General features: G+C 43.9%; 2 protein-coding genes across 2 annotated transcripts in view; one reads left to right on the top strand and one right to left on the bottom strand.

Moving 5' to 3' along the window:
* Positions 1 to 5,158: 5,158 nt before the first annotated feature.
* Positions 5,159 to 9,141, top strand: LOC105564995 (T-complex protein 1 subunit epsilon). Its single transcript, XM_012017799.1, has 7 exons — positions 5,159 to 5,418; positions 6,508 to 6,932; positions 7,012 to 7,204; positions 7,284 to 7,553; positions 7,890 to 8,075; positions 8,299 to 8,617; positions 8,690 to 9,141. The coding sequence occupies exons 1-7, from the start codon at positions 5,311 to 5,313 to the stop codon at positions 8,818 to 8,820; spliced, it is 1,632 nt and encodes a 543-aa protein (XP_011873189.1). The 5' UTR covers positions 5,159 to 5,310; the 3' UTR covers positions 8,821 to 9,141.
* Positions 9,142 to 9,515: 374 nt separating this feature from the next.
* LOC105565044 (unconventional myosin-Va) overlaps positions 9,516 to 16,916 on the bottom strand; it is a 22,959-nt gene continuing 15,558 nt past the window's right edge. Inside the window, exons 4-15 of the mRNA XM_012017883.1 lie at positions 16,474 to 16,912; positions 15,747 to 16,304; positions 15,259 to 15,552; positions 14,923 to 15,028; positions 14,117 to 14,303; positions 13,420 to 13,618; positions 13,151 to 13,244; positions 12,955 to 12,990; positions 12,375 to 12,536; positions 11,514 to 12,186; positions 11,003 to 11,285; positions 9,516 to 10,894 (exon numbers count right to left, since the gene is read on the bottom strand). Of these exons, the coding sequence (XP_011873273.1) occupies positions 10,775 to 10,894; positions 11,003 to 11,285; positions 11,514 to 12,186; positions 12,375 to 12,536; positions 12,955 to 12,990; positions 13,151 to 13,244; positions 13,420 to 13,618; positions 14,117 to 14,303; positions 14,923 to 15,028; positions 15,259 to 15,552; positions 15,747 to 16,304; positions 16,474 to 16,912 (3,151 nt within the window). The 3' untranslated portion in view covers positions 9,516 to 10,774. The remainder of the gene's footprint in view (positions 10,895 to 11,002; positions 11,286 to 11,513; positions 12,187 to 12,374; positions 12,537 to 12,954; positions 12,991 to 13,150; positions 13,245 to 13,419; positions 13,619 to 14,116; positions 14,304 to 14,922; positions 15,029 to 15,258; positions 15,553 to 15,746; positions 16,305 to 16,473; positions 16,913 to 16,916) is intronic.

The raw sequence follows: 16,916 nt of genomic DNA, 5'->3' as shown, positions 1-16,916 counted from the left end.
GAGTGAGAACAAGTGTCCATAGGCAAATGGCTCCATTAATTTGCATTCGATTTTGATCACAAAAAGTAGGTACCAGCCGAAAGGTCTCGTCAAGCTGATTACAGATAAGTCAGTCTCAGAGTGTACCTATTTAACGTTCCAGAGATATCGGGCTCCAAATCCATTCGAAAGGAATGGTTGGTGTCTGTCCAGACGGCTTCATCGCTTTGTTGGGAATTTTTGGAGCTCGATATCTCTGGAACGTTAAATAGGTACACTCTGAGACTGACATATCGCGATTATACTGACGAGACCTTTCGTTTGGTTCTTACTTGGTGACCAAAGTCGAAGGCGAAAAACACGGGGCCGATCTTGTTCTTAAATACTCTTTGGCAATTTAATCTCGAGTTAAAGGCGCGGCGAGATAAAAATCCGCTTGAGTTTCAGCGAACAAACAGATCTTGTCGCGTTTTGCAGAAGCTTATTATTGCAGGAGATATTTTTCGAGTGTTCACGCGTTTTGTTCCAAGAAAACAATCGCCGGTGCTTTCGCTTATCGGACCGTTTTCATCGGTCTCCCTTGTCTCTTGGAATATCGGCAAAGATATCTGAGAATCTAATCAGGTGCGCAATTGCCATGTGATTCCTCCGAATGAATCACGGGCTCGCCCGGCGCATCGCCGGTCCTTAAAACGGCGCCGCCGTTTATCGTTTATTGATTATCGGACTTCCCGTATCGGCTGCGTGCACTCTGGATGAAATATCTATTATTACTTAACGCTTATCAGCTATCTCTGACGCGCGAGATTATGCGAGTAACTCACAACCCCTTCGCGCCGCGATCACCCCGATTTCAGACCGTTATCGCATTCGACATGCTCGCTATCTATCCTCTATCTATTTACCGTTCGCGATTTCCCCGCTTTTCCGTATAATCTCGCGACTTCTCGCGAGTCGTTAGAAGAACGGAAATACGTTTGCCGAGCTATAATTTATATTATATTTCTACACGCCATACTGCTCTTTTTCGCTTCTTCTAGACGTGGATTTCTGGACTTACGTTTATTAGAAGTAATCTTTTTTTCCAGGCCATTAATCTTAGTTCTAATTGCACGATATTGTTCTTATATATTGTCTCTGGAGTATGCTGGTCTCATTTTGTATATATTTATTGTAAAATTCTCGCATCAAGCAAATATTGTCGTCGAGTGTACCAAAAATTAGTAAAATTTTTAATTTCTTTTCGTTTTTGATATAAAGTCGACCATCATAATCTAGATTTTGCTGCGTACTTTAATTTCGTAAAAGAGTTTCGCATTTCTATAAAGCCAATTAAAAGATTACTTCTAACAAAGAATGTCGATAAAACAGACGGCTTTAGGATCCCCTTAAGCTTCTAATAAACCATAACTGGCGATGTGTTTTTAACACAGGCAATTTATTGCGAAAAATATTACCTCAATCACTGTTAGTCATTTTACTGGCGTCAAATAATTTTTGATGTTATTTCCTTTATTATATTTATGTCAGGATAGAGAATGACTGAAGGCTGAATAAATAATTCTGATATGTCCAGCAGCTTTCAGCATTACTTCGCCATCTCTCGGCACGTTGTGAACTCCGTCGAGAAATGGAGAGAATGTAGCAGAACTCTGCACGATTTTGTGATAATTAAATCACACGCGCTCTGTCTGACGCTGCGTCTGTACACAATTTTATAACGACGTGTAGGATTACATCACGAGTAATTATACTTCAGCAACGTTCCGCAAAGAGTATGACTTCATAAACTAATGAGTAAACAAACGCCGTTCTCCGCGATTCTTCCTTTCCGCATTGTTTGTCGGAAGATTTCGATAAGTGATCGTCAATAAATACTTCCCTCTTTTTCCACGCGTAAAATCAAACTTAGACTTGCGTAATAAAGCGCAAGATTCTTCCGTATTTTCCAGAAAAACGTTCGGGGGCACCTGCCGCAAATGAGGTCTTTGTTTGATCAGCCGCGACAGGACGCGTGTGATCTACGGACTTTGCTCATCGAACAATGTTCACTCGCCTGCCGGGTTTCCGACAACGGTTTGCCCAAGCGGCAATTATACTTTTCCAGCGGTGAAATTACTTCCAAGAAGCCGAGCCGCTCTTTCCTCGCGATTGCCTCGCGCGGGAGAAACGCACGTGCACGACGGAACATTTGATTCCCGCAGTCACGTCACTTCTTCGAATCGTCCTCGCGGTACGCGTTACTCATCACCATTACCGGGAATTCGAGCACGTTTCGCGCCGGTAGACTCCCGTTTTCGCGTTCAAGAAGCGAAGTCAGTGTATTTCAAAGACGGTCGTTGAAGATTACGATGGGAGTCGCGCGAAGTCTCCGTCTATCGATTCGCGTTATTTCACAGGAAGAGAATCAGCGTCCCTTAGCGATTAAGGATCAAGGAGTGCTCGAAAAGGGAGCAAAAAATTATCGCTCTCCGTTTCAACCGAGGGGTAAAGTCATGTACATACACCGATGCTGACTAATGCCCAGTGGGCATTACTAGGGATAGGCACTTTATACTTTAAGCAAAAATTGTTCTTAAGCTCTAATTTTGATAGTTATGCATAGTACACACTTAACATTGACAGATTTCAATCGCCTAACGCATAATAAGACCCTCCGCGCAGCGTAATGCGATTCTCGCATAATTATCGCATAATTGCCACAAAAAGTCGGTTCTTGCATTTAAAAAACTTGGGCTTGGGAAAACGGACGTATATTTTTCAAAATCATACACTTTTCCCGTTTTGTCCCTTGTTTGAAGCCAATTCCAATCACTTGAAAGCTTCCGGCAGCTTCTCGATTGGAGAATCTCGAACGCGAAATTCCGGGGAAGAAAGAGGGACGGCGGGGGAGAAGGAGCGCGCAGGGTGTAAAGATACAAGGGGAAACGTGCAGCGAAACAGAGAAAAAAATAATATCTGAAATCTGTGCAGTGCCCTCGGCGGTTTACCCTTCGGTTTAGCAGATCGAACGAAGTTTGTTCCACTTGTGTTTGATAAAAATCAGGGGAAAGAGAGGCATTTCTTTATCGGATACGATCTCGACACGTCGGTCTCTTTACTCGCACGACGTTCTTCTCGCGGATTTACGCGCATTATTTCTCTATTCAGCGGCGTACCTTTTGTATCGCGAGCGCGAACACGCCCGGGATGTATTACGCAACGGGGATCGGGAGGGCGTGGGGAGGGCGATTTAGAGGTGAGCGCGGGGCATGCGACGAGGGCTATCCTAGGTTTACTGCATATTGAAGCCGTAACCCGCGCGTTACCGGGGCCTTTTAGTGGAAAGTTCTCCGAGCGGGTGCGGCGCGAGATGTATATTTCAACGCGCGAGCGAGCACACCCCTGCATTCTCGCAGTTTCCGCAGTTTCCCCGCCCCCTGTCCCCCCCCCTTCTTCTTCCGTTCCTCCTCCTCTCCCTTCGACCGGTAGTTCGTTTAATTATCGCGGTAATGCCCCGCGGTGTCAAAGTTTATACTATCCCGGCCGTTGGTAGTCGACGAGTCGACCACTCGCTCGATTCTCCCCGACCGCCGCTTGCCATTATCGCACGATGTAGATGGAATGGAACGAGAATCCATTTCCCCCGCGAGATCACGACAGCGTAATTAATCGACGTCGCCGAGCGAGGGAGGCCGCTTGAAAAGCTGCCGCTGCCGCGAAGGATTTTAGCGAGAGGTTTTTTTCAACTGCTCTGGGAAAACAAGACAGCAACCCATTTCGGGGCCAAATTGTTTGGATTGTCCGTAATTCTAATCTTTTACGAATTTCACCCCGCGTAACTAAAAATCGCAATTAGCTATTCTATTTATATCCAAGATTTTTAAGTAACACTAATCGATTCTCTCAATTAGTTCTGTTGACATTCAATAGCGCAAAGGTAATTTTCAGGCACTAAGCGAAATGTTAAGTTGCTTAACTGCGACAAAAAATGTGAACAATCCAAATAATTCGATTACTAATGGGTGGGTCCTAAAATGGGTTGTAACTGCCTTTTTTCCCCCAGAGTATTGTTACTTAAGAAAATCTGTTCTCTATTTTTGGGAGAAGATTCGCAGAAAAATTCGAATCTGTTAAAAATGGCAGCAAAACAATAAAATAAATAAACTTCAGAACGGTTGGATATTTACTTTAGAAATTTATAGATGGAAGATATGATTTTGTTCTATCAGTTATTCTGATACCCTTTTCTTTCTATGAAGATTTCAGATTTGCTGTTTCGCCGTGAAACAATTTCTTTTCTAAAGAATATCGACGGGTGAGCCGCTAAGGTAGAGAACTCGAGGCCGTGTTTTACCGACTGTCAAAAATGATGGACACCGCCAATGCGATACTCTCAGGGTAACGTTACCTTTGTCGTCGATTGACCGCAGGATAGAGAAGCCCCCGACTCTCCAGAAATGTTCCAATTTGTAGTCAATCAACACGCTTAAAAAGTTTGTCGTACGACAAATGTAGCATCATCTTTCTTCACTGGAGAAACTTCGAATGGGACTTTGATGCGCGTGCGTGAATTGTGTTCCTTGAACCCGCGACAGGCTGCAACAGTTAATAATGTTATGTTAATAATGTTACGTTAAGCCAGTACGTTAACAATGTTGTAAAATAAGTTATTAAATGTGTAGCATTAGTGTACGCGTGCAGTAAAGAAACTGATCGCAATTATGCAAAGGTTATTGCAGCCGAGAGATTTTATATTTTAACGCGCGCGTTTCCCGGTGAGAAATGATTCGTCGAAACGATGTCGAATCGACATCGGCATTGATAAATTGATGTGGATTCGACATCAATTTGACGGTGTCGACGTCGATCTGACATCGTTTCGACATCGATCGACGAGACATTGCTCGCTGGGTTGCGTTGTTTGTCAAGTAACTTTTACCCTAATCGCTTCCCTTCGTCAAGCCAGTCAAAATTTCATTACGAGAAGCATTCAGCAATGATAGACGATTATACAGATCAACGCTGCGTAATCCTCTCTTCCCTCCAAAGAACCATTTACCTTCCATACTCAATTCCACTCTCTATTTCCTATTCCGTTTCCACGCGAAGAGAGTCCCATGGACATCCTTCGCCGCGGCAGAACGACGTATGCGCGACTGACGAGGGGGCGCGCGCTACGCATGCGCGAGGTTGGCTCCTCTGTTCGCGACGTTGTTCTTCCGGTCGCGTCGTCAGGTCCGCAAGTAGCGGTTACTCCGGCGCGTGCGAATCGTCGGCGACCGTTGAACGGCATCAACCGTCTCGTCAGGCAGTCGGCGAGTCCGCTTTGGATCCCGCCAGGTCGCCAAGATGACCGCTATACCCGGCACGGTGTGGTTCGACCCCTACGGCCAGCCCTGCATCATACTCCGCAACCAGGAGAAGCAGCAACGCCTCACCGGCCACGAGGCAATCAAGGTACGAGCGACGGCGGATTTCGCGCCCGCCCGCGTCGCTTTCCCGCCTCGCTTCCGGCGAGCCCTTCCGCGAGGCTCTCCCGCGCGGACGATGACGCGCGCACCGACGCCCGTCTCGCCGGCGCGTCCCCGAGAACTCGCCGGATCGTGCTCTCGGCGAGACGGCACGTGCGAGCGGTAATGGCGGCGTTTCGGGGCTCGGCGACGAGCGTAGAACGAAATGCCCAGGCCGGACGCACGCGGCGGTTTCCTGCGGCGCTTTTCTCGAGACGCTGACCCGCGATCACGGCCGGCGCAGATCTCGATTGATTTAGCTTCACTAGACGCGAACCTAGACTCTCCCTCCGAGGGACCTTGGATACCTTGTGACCATATAAGGCGATCCGTAGCTCTTTGCCCGCGGGTGTTGCGAAAGAGAAGCAAAGTTGTAAACCGGGTGTTTTACATTTATATGTATATATATATTTTTTTTAGATTTTTATTTTAACGAGAATCGAGACTTATTGAGACCAATTTCAGTGAATTTTGAGGTGCTGGAGCCGTACCGAAGGATTACCCAGTAAATAATTGACCAATGTAGGAAATTAATATTCGACGCGACTGGCAAGTCTAATCAAAGAAATTTATTGCCAAAAGTATTACCTTGGCCAGGGTTTGAACCTGGACCGTAGTATAACTGGTAGGTCCACTCCGTCATTTGCTTTGTTTTGCGTCGATTCCTTCTGCGCATTGCTCTGGGCAGACTAACGAGAGGAAAAGTATGTGCGGTAGTGTGTCTTTGATGAGTACGTATGCACACACACGTGATAGGAGCCAGCAGAGAGTGGACCTACTAGTTACACTATGCCTGGACCTCCCTACACTCTAGGCGGGCGTCTCACTAATTCGACCACTGAGGCATGTGGTAATATTTGTGGCAAAGACGTGAACGGCGCAATTTTCGTTTGGATTTTAAACCTGAAATGTGCAGCTTTCAATTTAAACGACGTTATTTCGTAAAAGTTTGTCAATGTATTAAACGAGAAGGCGACACGTACGCAGGAATTTGCGGTGGAGAAACATGGAAAAGATTTAAATACTCTGATTACAGTCGCATATACTGGCGGCGCGCAATGTGGCCAACATCCTTAGAACATCTCTGGGGCCCAAGGGGCTGGATAAGTTGATGGTGAGCTCGGACGGGGACGTCACCGTGACCAACGACGGCGCGACGATCTTGAAGAATATGGACGTCGACCATGAAATTGCCAAGCTGATGGTCCAGTTGTCGAACGCTCAGGACGACGAGATAGGCGACGGCACTACCGGAGTAGTCGTGCTCGCCGGCGCGTTTCTGGAACAGGCCGAGCAGCTGCTGGACAAGGGGATTCATCCGATCAGAATCGCCGACGGTTTCGAATTGGCGGCCAGGTGTGCGACCGAGCATCTCAAGACGATAACGGACGAGTTCAAGGGAACCCTGGAGAATTTGGAGCCCTACATCGACATAGCTATGACCTCGTTAGGTTCAAAAATGTAATTGAATAGTTTTGTTGCCCTCGAATTCGCTGTTCTTGGAATTCCTTTGATACTCACGTATTGTTTTTTTTTACAGCATTAACAAGCATCATAGGCAGATGGCGGAGATAGCCGTGCAAGCTGTACTGGCAGTTATGGATCCTGTTACTCGCGACGTTAATTTTGAACTGATCAAGATAGAAGGGAAGGTTGGTGGTAGATTGGAGGATACTGTCTTGGTACGCGGTGTCGTCGTCGACAAGGACTTCAGTCATCCTCAAATGCCGAAGGTAAAGTTCGGAGAGTGCCTCGCACGGTTGGATTTTTGCATTGCGATGAACAGGTTGCATATTTGATGTAATGTTACAGAGGTTGGAAGACGTCAAACTGGCCATCTTGACTTGCCCGTTTGAACCACCGAAACCCAAAACGAAGCACAAGTTGGACGTCACGTCGGTGGACGATTACAGAGCTTTGCGCGATTACGAGCGCGAGAAGTTCACGGAAATGGTGAAGCAGGTGAAAGATGCCGGTACGACGCTGGCTATTTGTCAATGGGGCTTCGACGACGAGGCCAACCACCTCCTGCTGCAGAATAATTTGCCTGCGGTTAGATGGGTCGGCGGTCCGGAAATTGAAGTGAGTGGTCCATCGCGATTCCATTTTTCTCATCACTTTTAATTATTTTCGCAGCAATTGTCTGCTGTGATGATGACAAAAGAGCGCCAGAGGAGGTGCGAGAGTTCGGAGAACTGGCTGGTTTTAGCATTGAAAACGTCGGTCTTCCCTCGCAAATTAATGCCATTAGTTTTCGGGAGGAGTGAGAAGCTTTCAAAGTTAGGCAGCTGGTGACCTGACCCTCGTGGTGGCTCCAATGATCCAAAGATTATGAGATCTGAACTAATTGCGATCTTTTGGTCGTATCATGCGCTTTGTATATGAAATACACATGAAGGAATCAAATCTTTTTGTCAGCTCATTGCCATTGCGACCGGTGGACGCATCGTACCCCGCTTCGAGGAATTGAAGCCGGAGAAACTCGGCCACGCCGGTGTCGTCAGGGAATTGACGTTTGGCACGACAAAGGATCGAATGCTGGTCATCGAGGAGTGCAAAAACTCGCGCGCTGTGACGATCTTTATTCGCGGCGGCAACAAAATGGTATGCCACGGCAGCTATTGATAAAAATAACTTCCACGCAAGGAGAATTTCAGTAGTACTTTCCGTGTGCATAACTGACCAGACACCTTGCAATAATAGCGCATTGCAATTATATGAACTGTTCAATAACTTTGTTGATTGAACTTATTTCTTTTGCGATGCGACACTCACTTGTGCTACATGAATAATTCTTGGAATTTGTAATTGTTCTTTGTGTTTATAGATCATTGAAGAGGCGAAACGGTCGATACATGATGCATTGTGCACCGTACGCAACGTAGTGAAAGACAACAGGATTCTTTACGGTGGAGGCGCTGCGGAAATATCTTGTGCGCTGGCTTGCATGGCACAGGCTGATAAAATCAGCACTTTGGAACAATACGCCTTCCGTGCCTTCGCTGAAGCTTTGGAGAGCGTTCCCATGGCGCTCGCTGAGAATTCAGGCCTGTCCTCGGTAAACACCATAGCGGAAATTAAAGCTCGTCAGTTGGCCGAGAAGAATCCCGCTCTTGGTATCGACTGCTTGAACCGAGGCACAGCAAGTACGTATCGTTCTTTACTTTTTTACTATTTTACATATTAATCGCGAAATCATCACGAGCTATTTGTGACAGATATGAAGAAACAGAACGTCATTGAGACGCTGACAAGTAAGATTCAACAGATCTTGTTGGCCACGCAACTCGTCAAGATGATACTGAAAATTGACGATGTACGCTCGCCAAGCGACACCGGCGAAAACTAAAATCTAAGTTTATTTAATTACGTTTTATTATCTTAAATACTTTATTCTACTTGGTATCGTTCTATGTGCTGCATTTCGTTTTACATTTTGTAGCAATGGCTTCGTTGAAAATTGTTTCACATCACGTTCTATGATTTATATAATATGTAATAAATTGGATAATTGTAACTGGAAATTATTTCACATCTCCTTTATAATTTATACAATATTACATTTTATATGTAAATTATAAAGATGATGGGAATCATTTTCAATGATACAATATCATCTCTGTATACCAATTTGGCAATACAGTCACTAAGCGATACCTGATTCACAGGCACTTGTGTTGTGAATTTTTCCGTACTCGTACTCCTAATTTCCTACGCTCTTTCGAAGAACATTAAGATTCCTCGTCGCAGTAGAGAATGCAGTTATTGCAATTATGAATTAATAACACTGTTCTGCGTGAGTTTTTGTACAAGAAACATTAGAAATGAGGTAAGGACTCTGTCGACTTTAATCTCTTCAATTATTCCCGATTTTTTAAATCAGTGCTGTTGCCTACAAGTTACTCTGGGCTTGTTTATACTAATTGTTTAGATACTCGTTTCTATCACAGTGGAATCTCAGAATTCCTTTATTCTATTACGTGAGGTGACAGGACCGGGATTTGTACCCAGGTCTTTCGGAGCGAAAGGTGATTACCACTAAGCTACTCAGCACCTCGACTTTATTTTCATCGTAGGAACAAATAAATATGTCACATCGAGTCAAGGTGTTATTGTGTAAATATATTCTGTCTATAACATCTTGGGGGAAGGGATATTTTCTCTCTTTTTGTTTTTCAGACATCTTTTCTGTGGAATGTGTTTGTAATGCACGGAACCAATGGCAGACTGAACGAAACAACAAACGAATATTACGATCTACTCGTAAAATGGCACAAAATGCAATTGCATGTACATATATATATAAATTAGAATACAACAATTATATACCCCTGTTCCTTTCGGTCGCCTTCGTATCTCTTTTTTTCTCATTCGTATATCAGTCCGTCATCGGACCCAATTTTATAACAATTCTCTCTCTTTTTCTTTCGTATCACAAAATATACATTCTATTTCCAACATGACGTTATATCTTTCCTCTCGCGCGCGCGCGTTTCCTTTTTACATTAATTACAATCTTCAACAAGTTTTCAACTTTATCGTGCGTACGAAATTCTCACAAGGATCGAGTATTCATACGGTACTTACAAAAAGAATTCACTGTACATAAATAAATTAGACATTGTATTCACGCACAATCATTATCGTCAAAATTCCCATATTCGTTCATTAGACTGTTTTCCCAGTGGAAATGTTTTGTTACGCGTACGTAAATTCAGAATTAAATTAACATTATATTTTTAGAAATTCATTATTCCTATTTGAAAAAGACACGAACGCGAGACACACATGTCCTTGTACACACTTGAAGGAAGAACGGATTCACACGAGATCTGTGTCTCTGAGACTATTAATCATCTTTAACATAAATAATATGTAGTAATAAAAGAGTTGTAAATTAAAAGTATCCTTGTAGGAGCTTCGTACTCGTGCCTCCTTCACAACTCGACGTACAACGCTATACAGTAACAATAATCGAAAATATCGCTCTTTCTCTCGCTTACCGAGACCTGATCGTCTACCTACGCAACGGAAATTGACTTCGAATTAGCGATTAGGAATACGACATATCGTAAAATCTACAAATTACCCGAGTAAAAAAGAAACATATAAAACGTGATATCGATGGGCCGCTCTCGATGCGTCTACGTCTAAACGTAGCCGGATTACCGGTATCACTAACTTCCTGTACGAACAAATGGACTAAGCGTGTTTCGGTTATTCGCGTACAACGTTCTCAACTAAAGACACACAGTACAGTACAGTGGAGCGGGGATCTTGACCAGGATCGTGCCTGGTCTGCGTTACACCTTCTTGAGCATCGGCAATTGAAGCACCTCCGGTACCTCGATATCTTCAAGTCGAATATCTGACGGATTGAATGAGAATCTTACGGGATAGGAATACTTTAGATCCATTAGCAGCTGAAAGTAGAAGAAAAGGAACGTTGTTATAAAGCAAATCTTAACGAGTGTCTTTGAGACGCTCATTTTGTCGAAGAATTGATTCCTAATCGACTGGAAGGGACTTACTTGTTCGTTGTTCTCGCCGCGCTCCTTCAGCTTGTCTTGTACTTTCTTGATAAACGAAACCGGAACTCGACTCTCGTAATCGTCGACGGGCGTGTACAGATTTAGAATTTTCACTATTTGATTGGCCGTCAGTTTATTGCACATCTCGCAGACAGAATTAACGTCCTCGTCCGTCTTCCGTGCTTGCAGAAGCTGCGACGCCTGTATGATGGGCTGCAGCGCTTCCGACGCGGTTTCTAGCCGTCGGTCCCTGCCCCACTGCTCCAAATGGCTCATGTTATACCTTAAATAGCAGACGGAACACTGTATAATTTCTACAAAGTTTAAATATTCAATGTTATTACACAAATAAATAAAGATCGAGCCCTGATTTAGAAATGAAGATTAGAAATTGAAGAAGGAGGTAAAAGTTTTTCCATCATTTCTCTTTTATATTTTCTATAAAGTAATTGTACGGATATATTGTTAGTAAGTAACAACAAAATCGAGTATTAACACCGCGATTTCTTACCTTATCTGCATACCCTTGGTCCATCGGCAGAGCTCGCTCCTCAGCAGCAGGTTGTTCAGTGCGCTGGCGCACATGAAGTAAAACAGTTGCTTAAACAGCTGGACCACAACCTCGGGATCCACGCCATGATATTGCAGGGTCTTGTGTACCGATGTTAGCTCGCCCAGAAGCTTGTCCAGCTTCTGCTGCGTGGAATCCGGCTCACCGCCCATGGACGACGACCTGGGTCGCCCGGCCTTGTCGGTCGGAACGGATATCGCCTCGTGCTCCAGCAAGGCTGGTACTGTGAGGGCTTGAATCCTCTCCTTGAGATTCGTGATGAGATTGTTGAAGATCCAGAGAGCCACGTTACTCAGTACAACACGGTATTCGCTCAGGTCGAAGTTCCTCAGGCACTGCTCGTTCTGCCTGGGCGTGTTCTCGATCTGGAACGGCTTGTCGCCGGAGTATTGTTTCATGTTGTGCAACAAGCGCAGGGTGTTGCTGAGCCAAAGCACTCTGGAGTCGAAGTCGTCGCGTTTCTTCAGCACGCGTTTAACGGCATTCAGGTACTCGGTCAACAGCGACCGTACCTTCTCGTCATCGTTGATGCAATCGGTATGTCTGATGCACATGAAGAGGATGTAGGCCGGTAAGCCTGGTAATAGCGTCACCGCTATTCGGGGCTTCAGCTCTAAAAAAAAGCAGAAATATCGGATAAACTAGGTCGTATGCGTATACTGGCAGTAGAAAGATATAACGAAAGTCGAATAATAGAAATTTTAATTGTATCCCTCGCGGAATGAATTTTACAAGTTAGAAAGTGTTTAGAATTGATGAATAATTGTCAACAGGTTGATCGATACGAGAGGCGACACTTACCGATGACCATGTGGCGTATGATGACGTTGATATCCTCCTTCTTGAATTCGAACATTCCTTCGTAATCCCTCTCCTTTTTGCGAATGATAGGCATGTTACTTCCGTCTCCATGAGTCCCGGAAAGAGCGACGCAGCCATTCGCGTATTCCACCGCGTTGGGTACTGCAAGTAGTTGAAATTTTTCCATTAATTCTTGTATTCCTCGAAATTTTCAGGAAACCGTACTCGACACAATATGCAGGCGACAATGAATGATGGTATGCGTGATCGAACTGACTGAACAGTTTGTATGTAATTCTCGTTAAGTTTCATCAAAACTTGTATTTTTAACTTAGCTTCTATTTCTTCATAAAATTCACATGGCTCAAATGTGATAAACACAAGTTTGAAGAAATAAAGGACTAAGAACCGTGACAGAGTGTTCAATGTCTAAATATTTCATATTTTAAATTAATTTAAATACCTCAGCCAGGATTTCTATTTCTTCATTTGATCTACCGAAAATCTTACTGTCTTACAAATTATTCGGACAATTCAATGAGATGATGATTATGTTAACATCTCAAGACCACGCACTCACCGGCATTTACATAAGAAAAGCGTTCCTCGCATTCGTCTTTGATAGCATTAGAAGATTATTAATTATTATTATTAATACCTTTATTGCACACGACACACGAAGATAAGGTAATTTATGATATTCAACGCAATTCCAATTACACGGCAATGGAAACTCTAAATATTTCTCACAATAAACATATAATTATTGCACTTACAGCCAGCATCCATGAGTTGTTTCGCCAGGATTTTGCATTGTTTCTTGAAGCGTCTGCACTCATCCGCTAATTTATCGTATTTTTCTTGAAGTTCCTTTACAGAAGGGCATCAAATATAAATGTATAAATGTTCGTGTTCATATAAGTGAGAGATAGTAGACTTTATTACGCCAAAAACATCCTGTCCAGGTTTGAAAGCAACGCGACAAAATCATCTGGGATTGTTAATGAACTTTGTATTGTTGATAAAAAGAATTAATTTTACTTACAAGATTTTCGGACGCCAATCTGGCAACCTCGTACTGCATGTAAAGCTCCGCTTGGGTTTGCGGCGATTTGCTTAAGTTGATGGAGAGCAGCTTTTGCTGCTTCTCGATTTCTTCTTGCAGTCTGTCTATCTCGTTTCGCCACTCGTCTCTTTGCGCTCGCCAGCTCCTTTCCTTCGCTTGCAGCTCATCCTCCAATTGCCTTAAAAAACAAAGGGTCCAAGTTTCTCATTTTTTGTGTATTATTGCGAGAAATCTCTTGAATTGTTCAATCGCAAATTAATCGTTCGATCGGAATCATGCTAAACATATGAAATCATGCCTATTGTTAATACCGTTAGAAAATAATTGTCGAAATGTAGTCTGAGAAATAATGAGCAAAACGAATGAAGGAAATTTAGCATGGCTCGCAGTCAACAATATTAATTTTGCTGATGTCAAAACAAACTGGTCTGACAGGCTGAAGCACGTCTTGAAAGACGATGCTGTGAAATTGTAAAATCACTTTTTCTTCCGATTGAACAGTTCAATAACGTTCGAACGGGCGAATCTGCTTGTGAATCTGCTCAACTCACTCTCCTCTCGGTGCCTTTGTCTTAAGCTTACTGAAAATCGAAGTGCATGCACAAACGACAAAAGACTGTTGTTAGACGTGGCACTTAGTCAATAGTCAGCTCGACAACTAAGCGTTTCGCGTTACCTGTTAATCTTCTTCTGTGCCTCGAAGGCGAGTACCAGCTCGCCATCTTCATTTATGATGTCCACGTCGCGACCATAATTGGCACCCAAGTTCTTCATTCTACGTGTGTGATCGGCCAGCACGCTATGCAGCTGAATACACTCTTCTCTTCTCCTCTCCAGTTCCTCTTGTAGCGCCTCGAATTGCACTACAATATCATTGTGTCAATATTATTTTGTGTCTTTTATACCGTGTTATTTTTTTTTCAGACAGTTATTGGTGATCTTGCAATTTTATATGTAGCATTTTTAATTATAAACATAGAGCTATACACTCGCGACAAGCATTTTGCAAAGCTTTTTCAAGATAATTTGTACTTTAAATGTATAATATTGCTTAAACTTTTGCAAAATTTATTATTCTCAGATACTCGAAATATCTTTGGCGTTTAAAAGAAAAATAGGGGTGAAATCTTACTAATGAACGAAGCGACAACTTCGTAAGCAGTGCGAAGATGGAGAATGCAAAATGTACTTACAGAAATATTGGTCGCAAATATTATGCTGAAATTAATATTAGACACGGAGAATGAAAAGACAGCATTTACAGAACAAGAGGTAAAAGAAGACAGAAATCTAGTACAGAATGAAAAGCAGAAAGCAAAAGTTATAGATACATATGAGTTTATGTATATCACGCTTTGCTTGTTGAACGTTTGAAGGCACAAAGTCAATCAGCTCAGCTACATATTAAAGTCGGTGTAAATATATGTGCTCAGTGAAAGAGGTAATGTAGAAAATCGTTAATGAGTTGTAATATCAAATTACTCATGAGATTTTGCTGCGCGGACGATGGGCTGGCCGACGATACAGTCTTCCTCAGCGAGTTCAAGTCTTTTTTAAGTTGCGCGTTCTCCATTTCTAGTTCTTGGAGCTGCAAGCAGGCATTGTCACGGTTAATCAGTGATAATAGAGATAAGACAAGTGACGGAGCACAATGAAGTGGATTTATCGCGATAATCTTTTAATGCCGGTTCATTTGTGACATTGAGTTCGTTGAAGACTGACAGGTGTTAGAATAGGACTCGGCGTAGAAAGAACTCATCGGAAGTGAGAATTTAATACACAAAATTCACTATTCTGTACAACTTTCTCTTAACTTACTTTAAACGAATCTTGCGTCCTGGTTGAGTCCTCACTACTATCGCGTTCCAGATCCTCGACTCTTCTGATCAGTCTGCCTTTCTCTTTCTCGACGTCCCTCAGCTTTTGTTGCAGCTTCAGGACAAGACCGATATCCACGGGCGCGTGTGCGGGCGCAGGTGCCTCCGATTTGTTCGGTTGAACTTCTCCATCGGGTGGACTATCCGACCGCTGTTGATTCCAGTCGATCGTTTCCACTCGCGAGTAGGGCGTCGACGAGGAGCCTGTGGATCTCACTGAGCCGTACCCAAAATCCTACAAAAATAAATCGGGGCGCGTTGCAACTTCAGTAAACTCAGTTTAACAGTATTTATGACAAAAAGTGAAAACTTGAACTCTAGAGAAGCAATATATGTATAGCTAGAGACGATTGTCATATTTTACGAAAAGCGTTCAAAGCTTTAGTTTCTTAATTGTGCGTATTAAAATTCCTTTCATACACGACTTACGGCGTTTTGATCATCTTGTGGATTTTCCGTCGACGTGATTTGACCACTGCCGCTGGAAGCATTGCTCAAGGAGCGCGAGTGCCCGAGCACTCCTTGTAACAGCAACTTTTGCTCCACCATTTCCGCGTGCTGTTCCAGTTCGTGGTAATCCTTGAGCAGTCTCTGATAAGCTCCGCGGTCCTGGTCCTGTTCCAGCATGAGCAGATCTTTCTCCTGCTCGAGTCGATACTTTAGATTCTCCTCAGCACCGCGCTGGTTGCTCTTCAATTTCTCGGTTGCTATCGAGAGTTCTTTCCGTAATCTTTCATTCTCCTCCTGCAGCTTCCTATTCTCCGCGTCCTTCTGCAGAGCACTTCTTTCTTTATCGTGCAATATATCCATCTTCTCGTCCTTCTCCCGCTGTAGAGTTTCCTCCATCTTTTTCAACTCCCTCTCTTTGTCTTGCACCACTCCGTTTAATTTCTTATTCTCAGCGTCGACGGATTTCAGGCTTTCTAGCTTGCACTTCAAATCTATCATCTCGTTTTGAACGTTCTTCAAGAGTTGGCTGCCTTTCGCCTAAAAAAGAACAAATTCGTACGTTTCTATATATTATTGAAAACAATAATAAAGCATATAAAATTTGTAGGTCTTGTACAGATATATGTAGAAGGGGTTACGACGCTCGGAACCGAGCGATACGACGCAAAGAGAGATTTAAGCTTAGATCAAATAAGACGTCACTCACCATCTCGTTTATCTTCTGTTGCAACGTGATGATCTTCATCTCCAGGCCTTTGTTGAGCGACTTGACGTGCTCCACACTCCTGGCTTCGGCCTTCAGTCGTCTGAAGACCTTCTTCGCCTGGCGCTTCCTGATACACGACTGCACGGTTATTATGTCCCTGAGTCTTCTCTTGCACGCCATCCTTACGAGATATCCACGAGCGAATCTCTGGATCACCGTCGCGGCGGCGTTGTCCTTCATCAGCCTGAACCTGGCGCGAGCCATGTTGCCCCTGCCGCGCGTCTGCAGACCAAGAATCGTCCGTTTCACCTGCAAGTACCATCGCCTCTGCAGCCAGCCCTTGACACGCGCCTGGATCTTCACTGCCGCTCTCTCCCTCCTCATTGCCTCTGCCTTTCTCCGTGCGATGTAACCCCTGCCGTATCTCTGAAGACCCAGAATCG

Source organism: Vollenhovia emeryi, unplaced genomic scaffold (assembly GCF_000949405.1).
Source record: "Vollenhovia emeryi isolate VEMERY1.0 unplaced genomic scaffold, V.emery_V1.0 DF939156.1, whole genome shotgun sequence".
NCBI lineage: Eukaryota > Metazoa > Arthropoda > Insecta > Hymenoptera > Formicidae > Vollenhovia > Vollenhovia emeryi.
The sequence above is the reverse complement of the archived record's forward strand: the minus strand, read 5'-3'. Positions and strand labels throughout refer to the sequence as shown.

Coding starts and splice junctions, on each gene's coding strand:
- LOC105564995 (XM_012017799.1), top strand. CDS start 5,311: ATGACCGCTATACCCGGCACGGTGTGGTTCGACCCCTACGGCCAGCCC. Junction 8,076..8,298: donor TTCGCGGCGGCAACAAAATG/GTATGCCACGGC, acceptor TTGTGTTTATAG/ATCATTGAAGAGGCGAAACG. Junction 8,618..8,689: donor CTTGAACCGAGGCACAGCAA/GTACGTATCGTT, acceptor TATTTGTGACAG/ATATGAAGAAACAGAACGTC.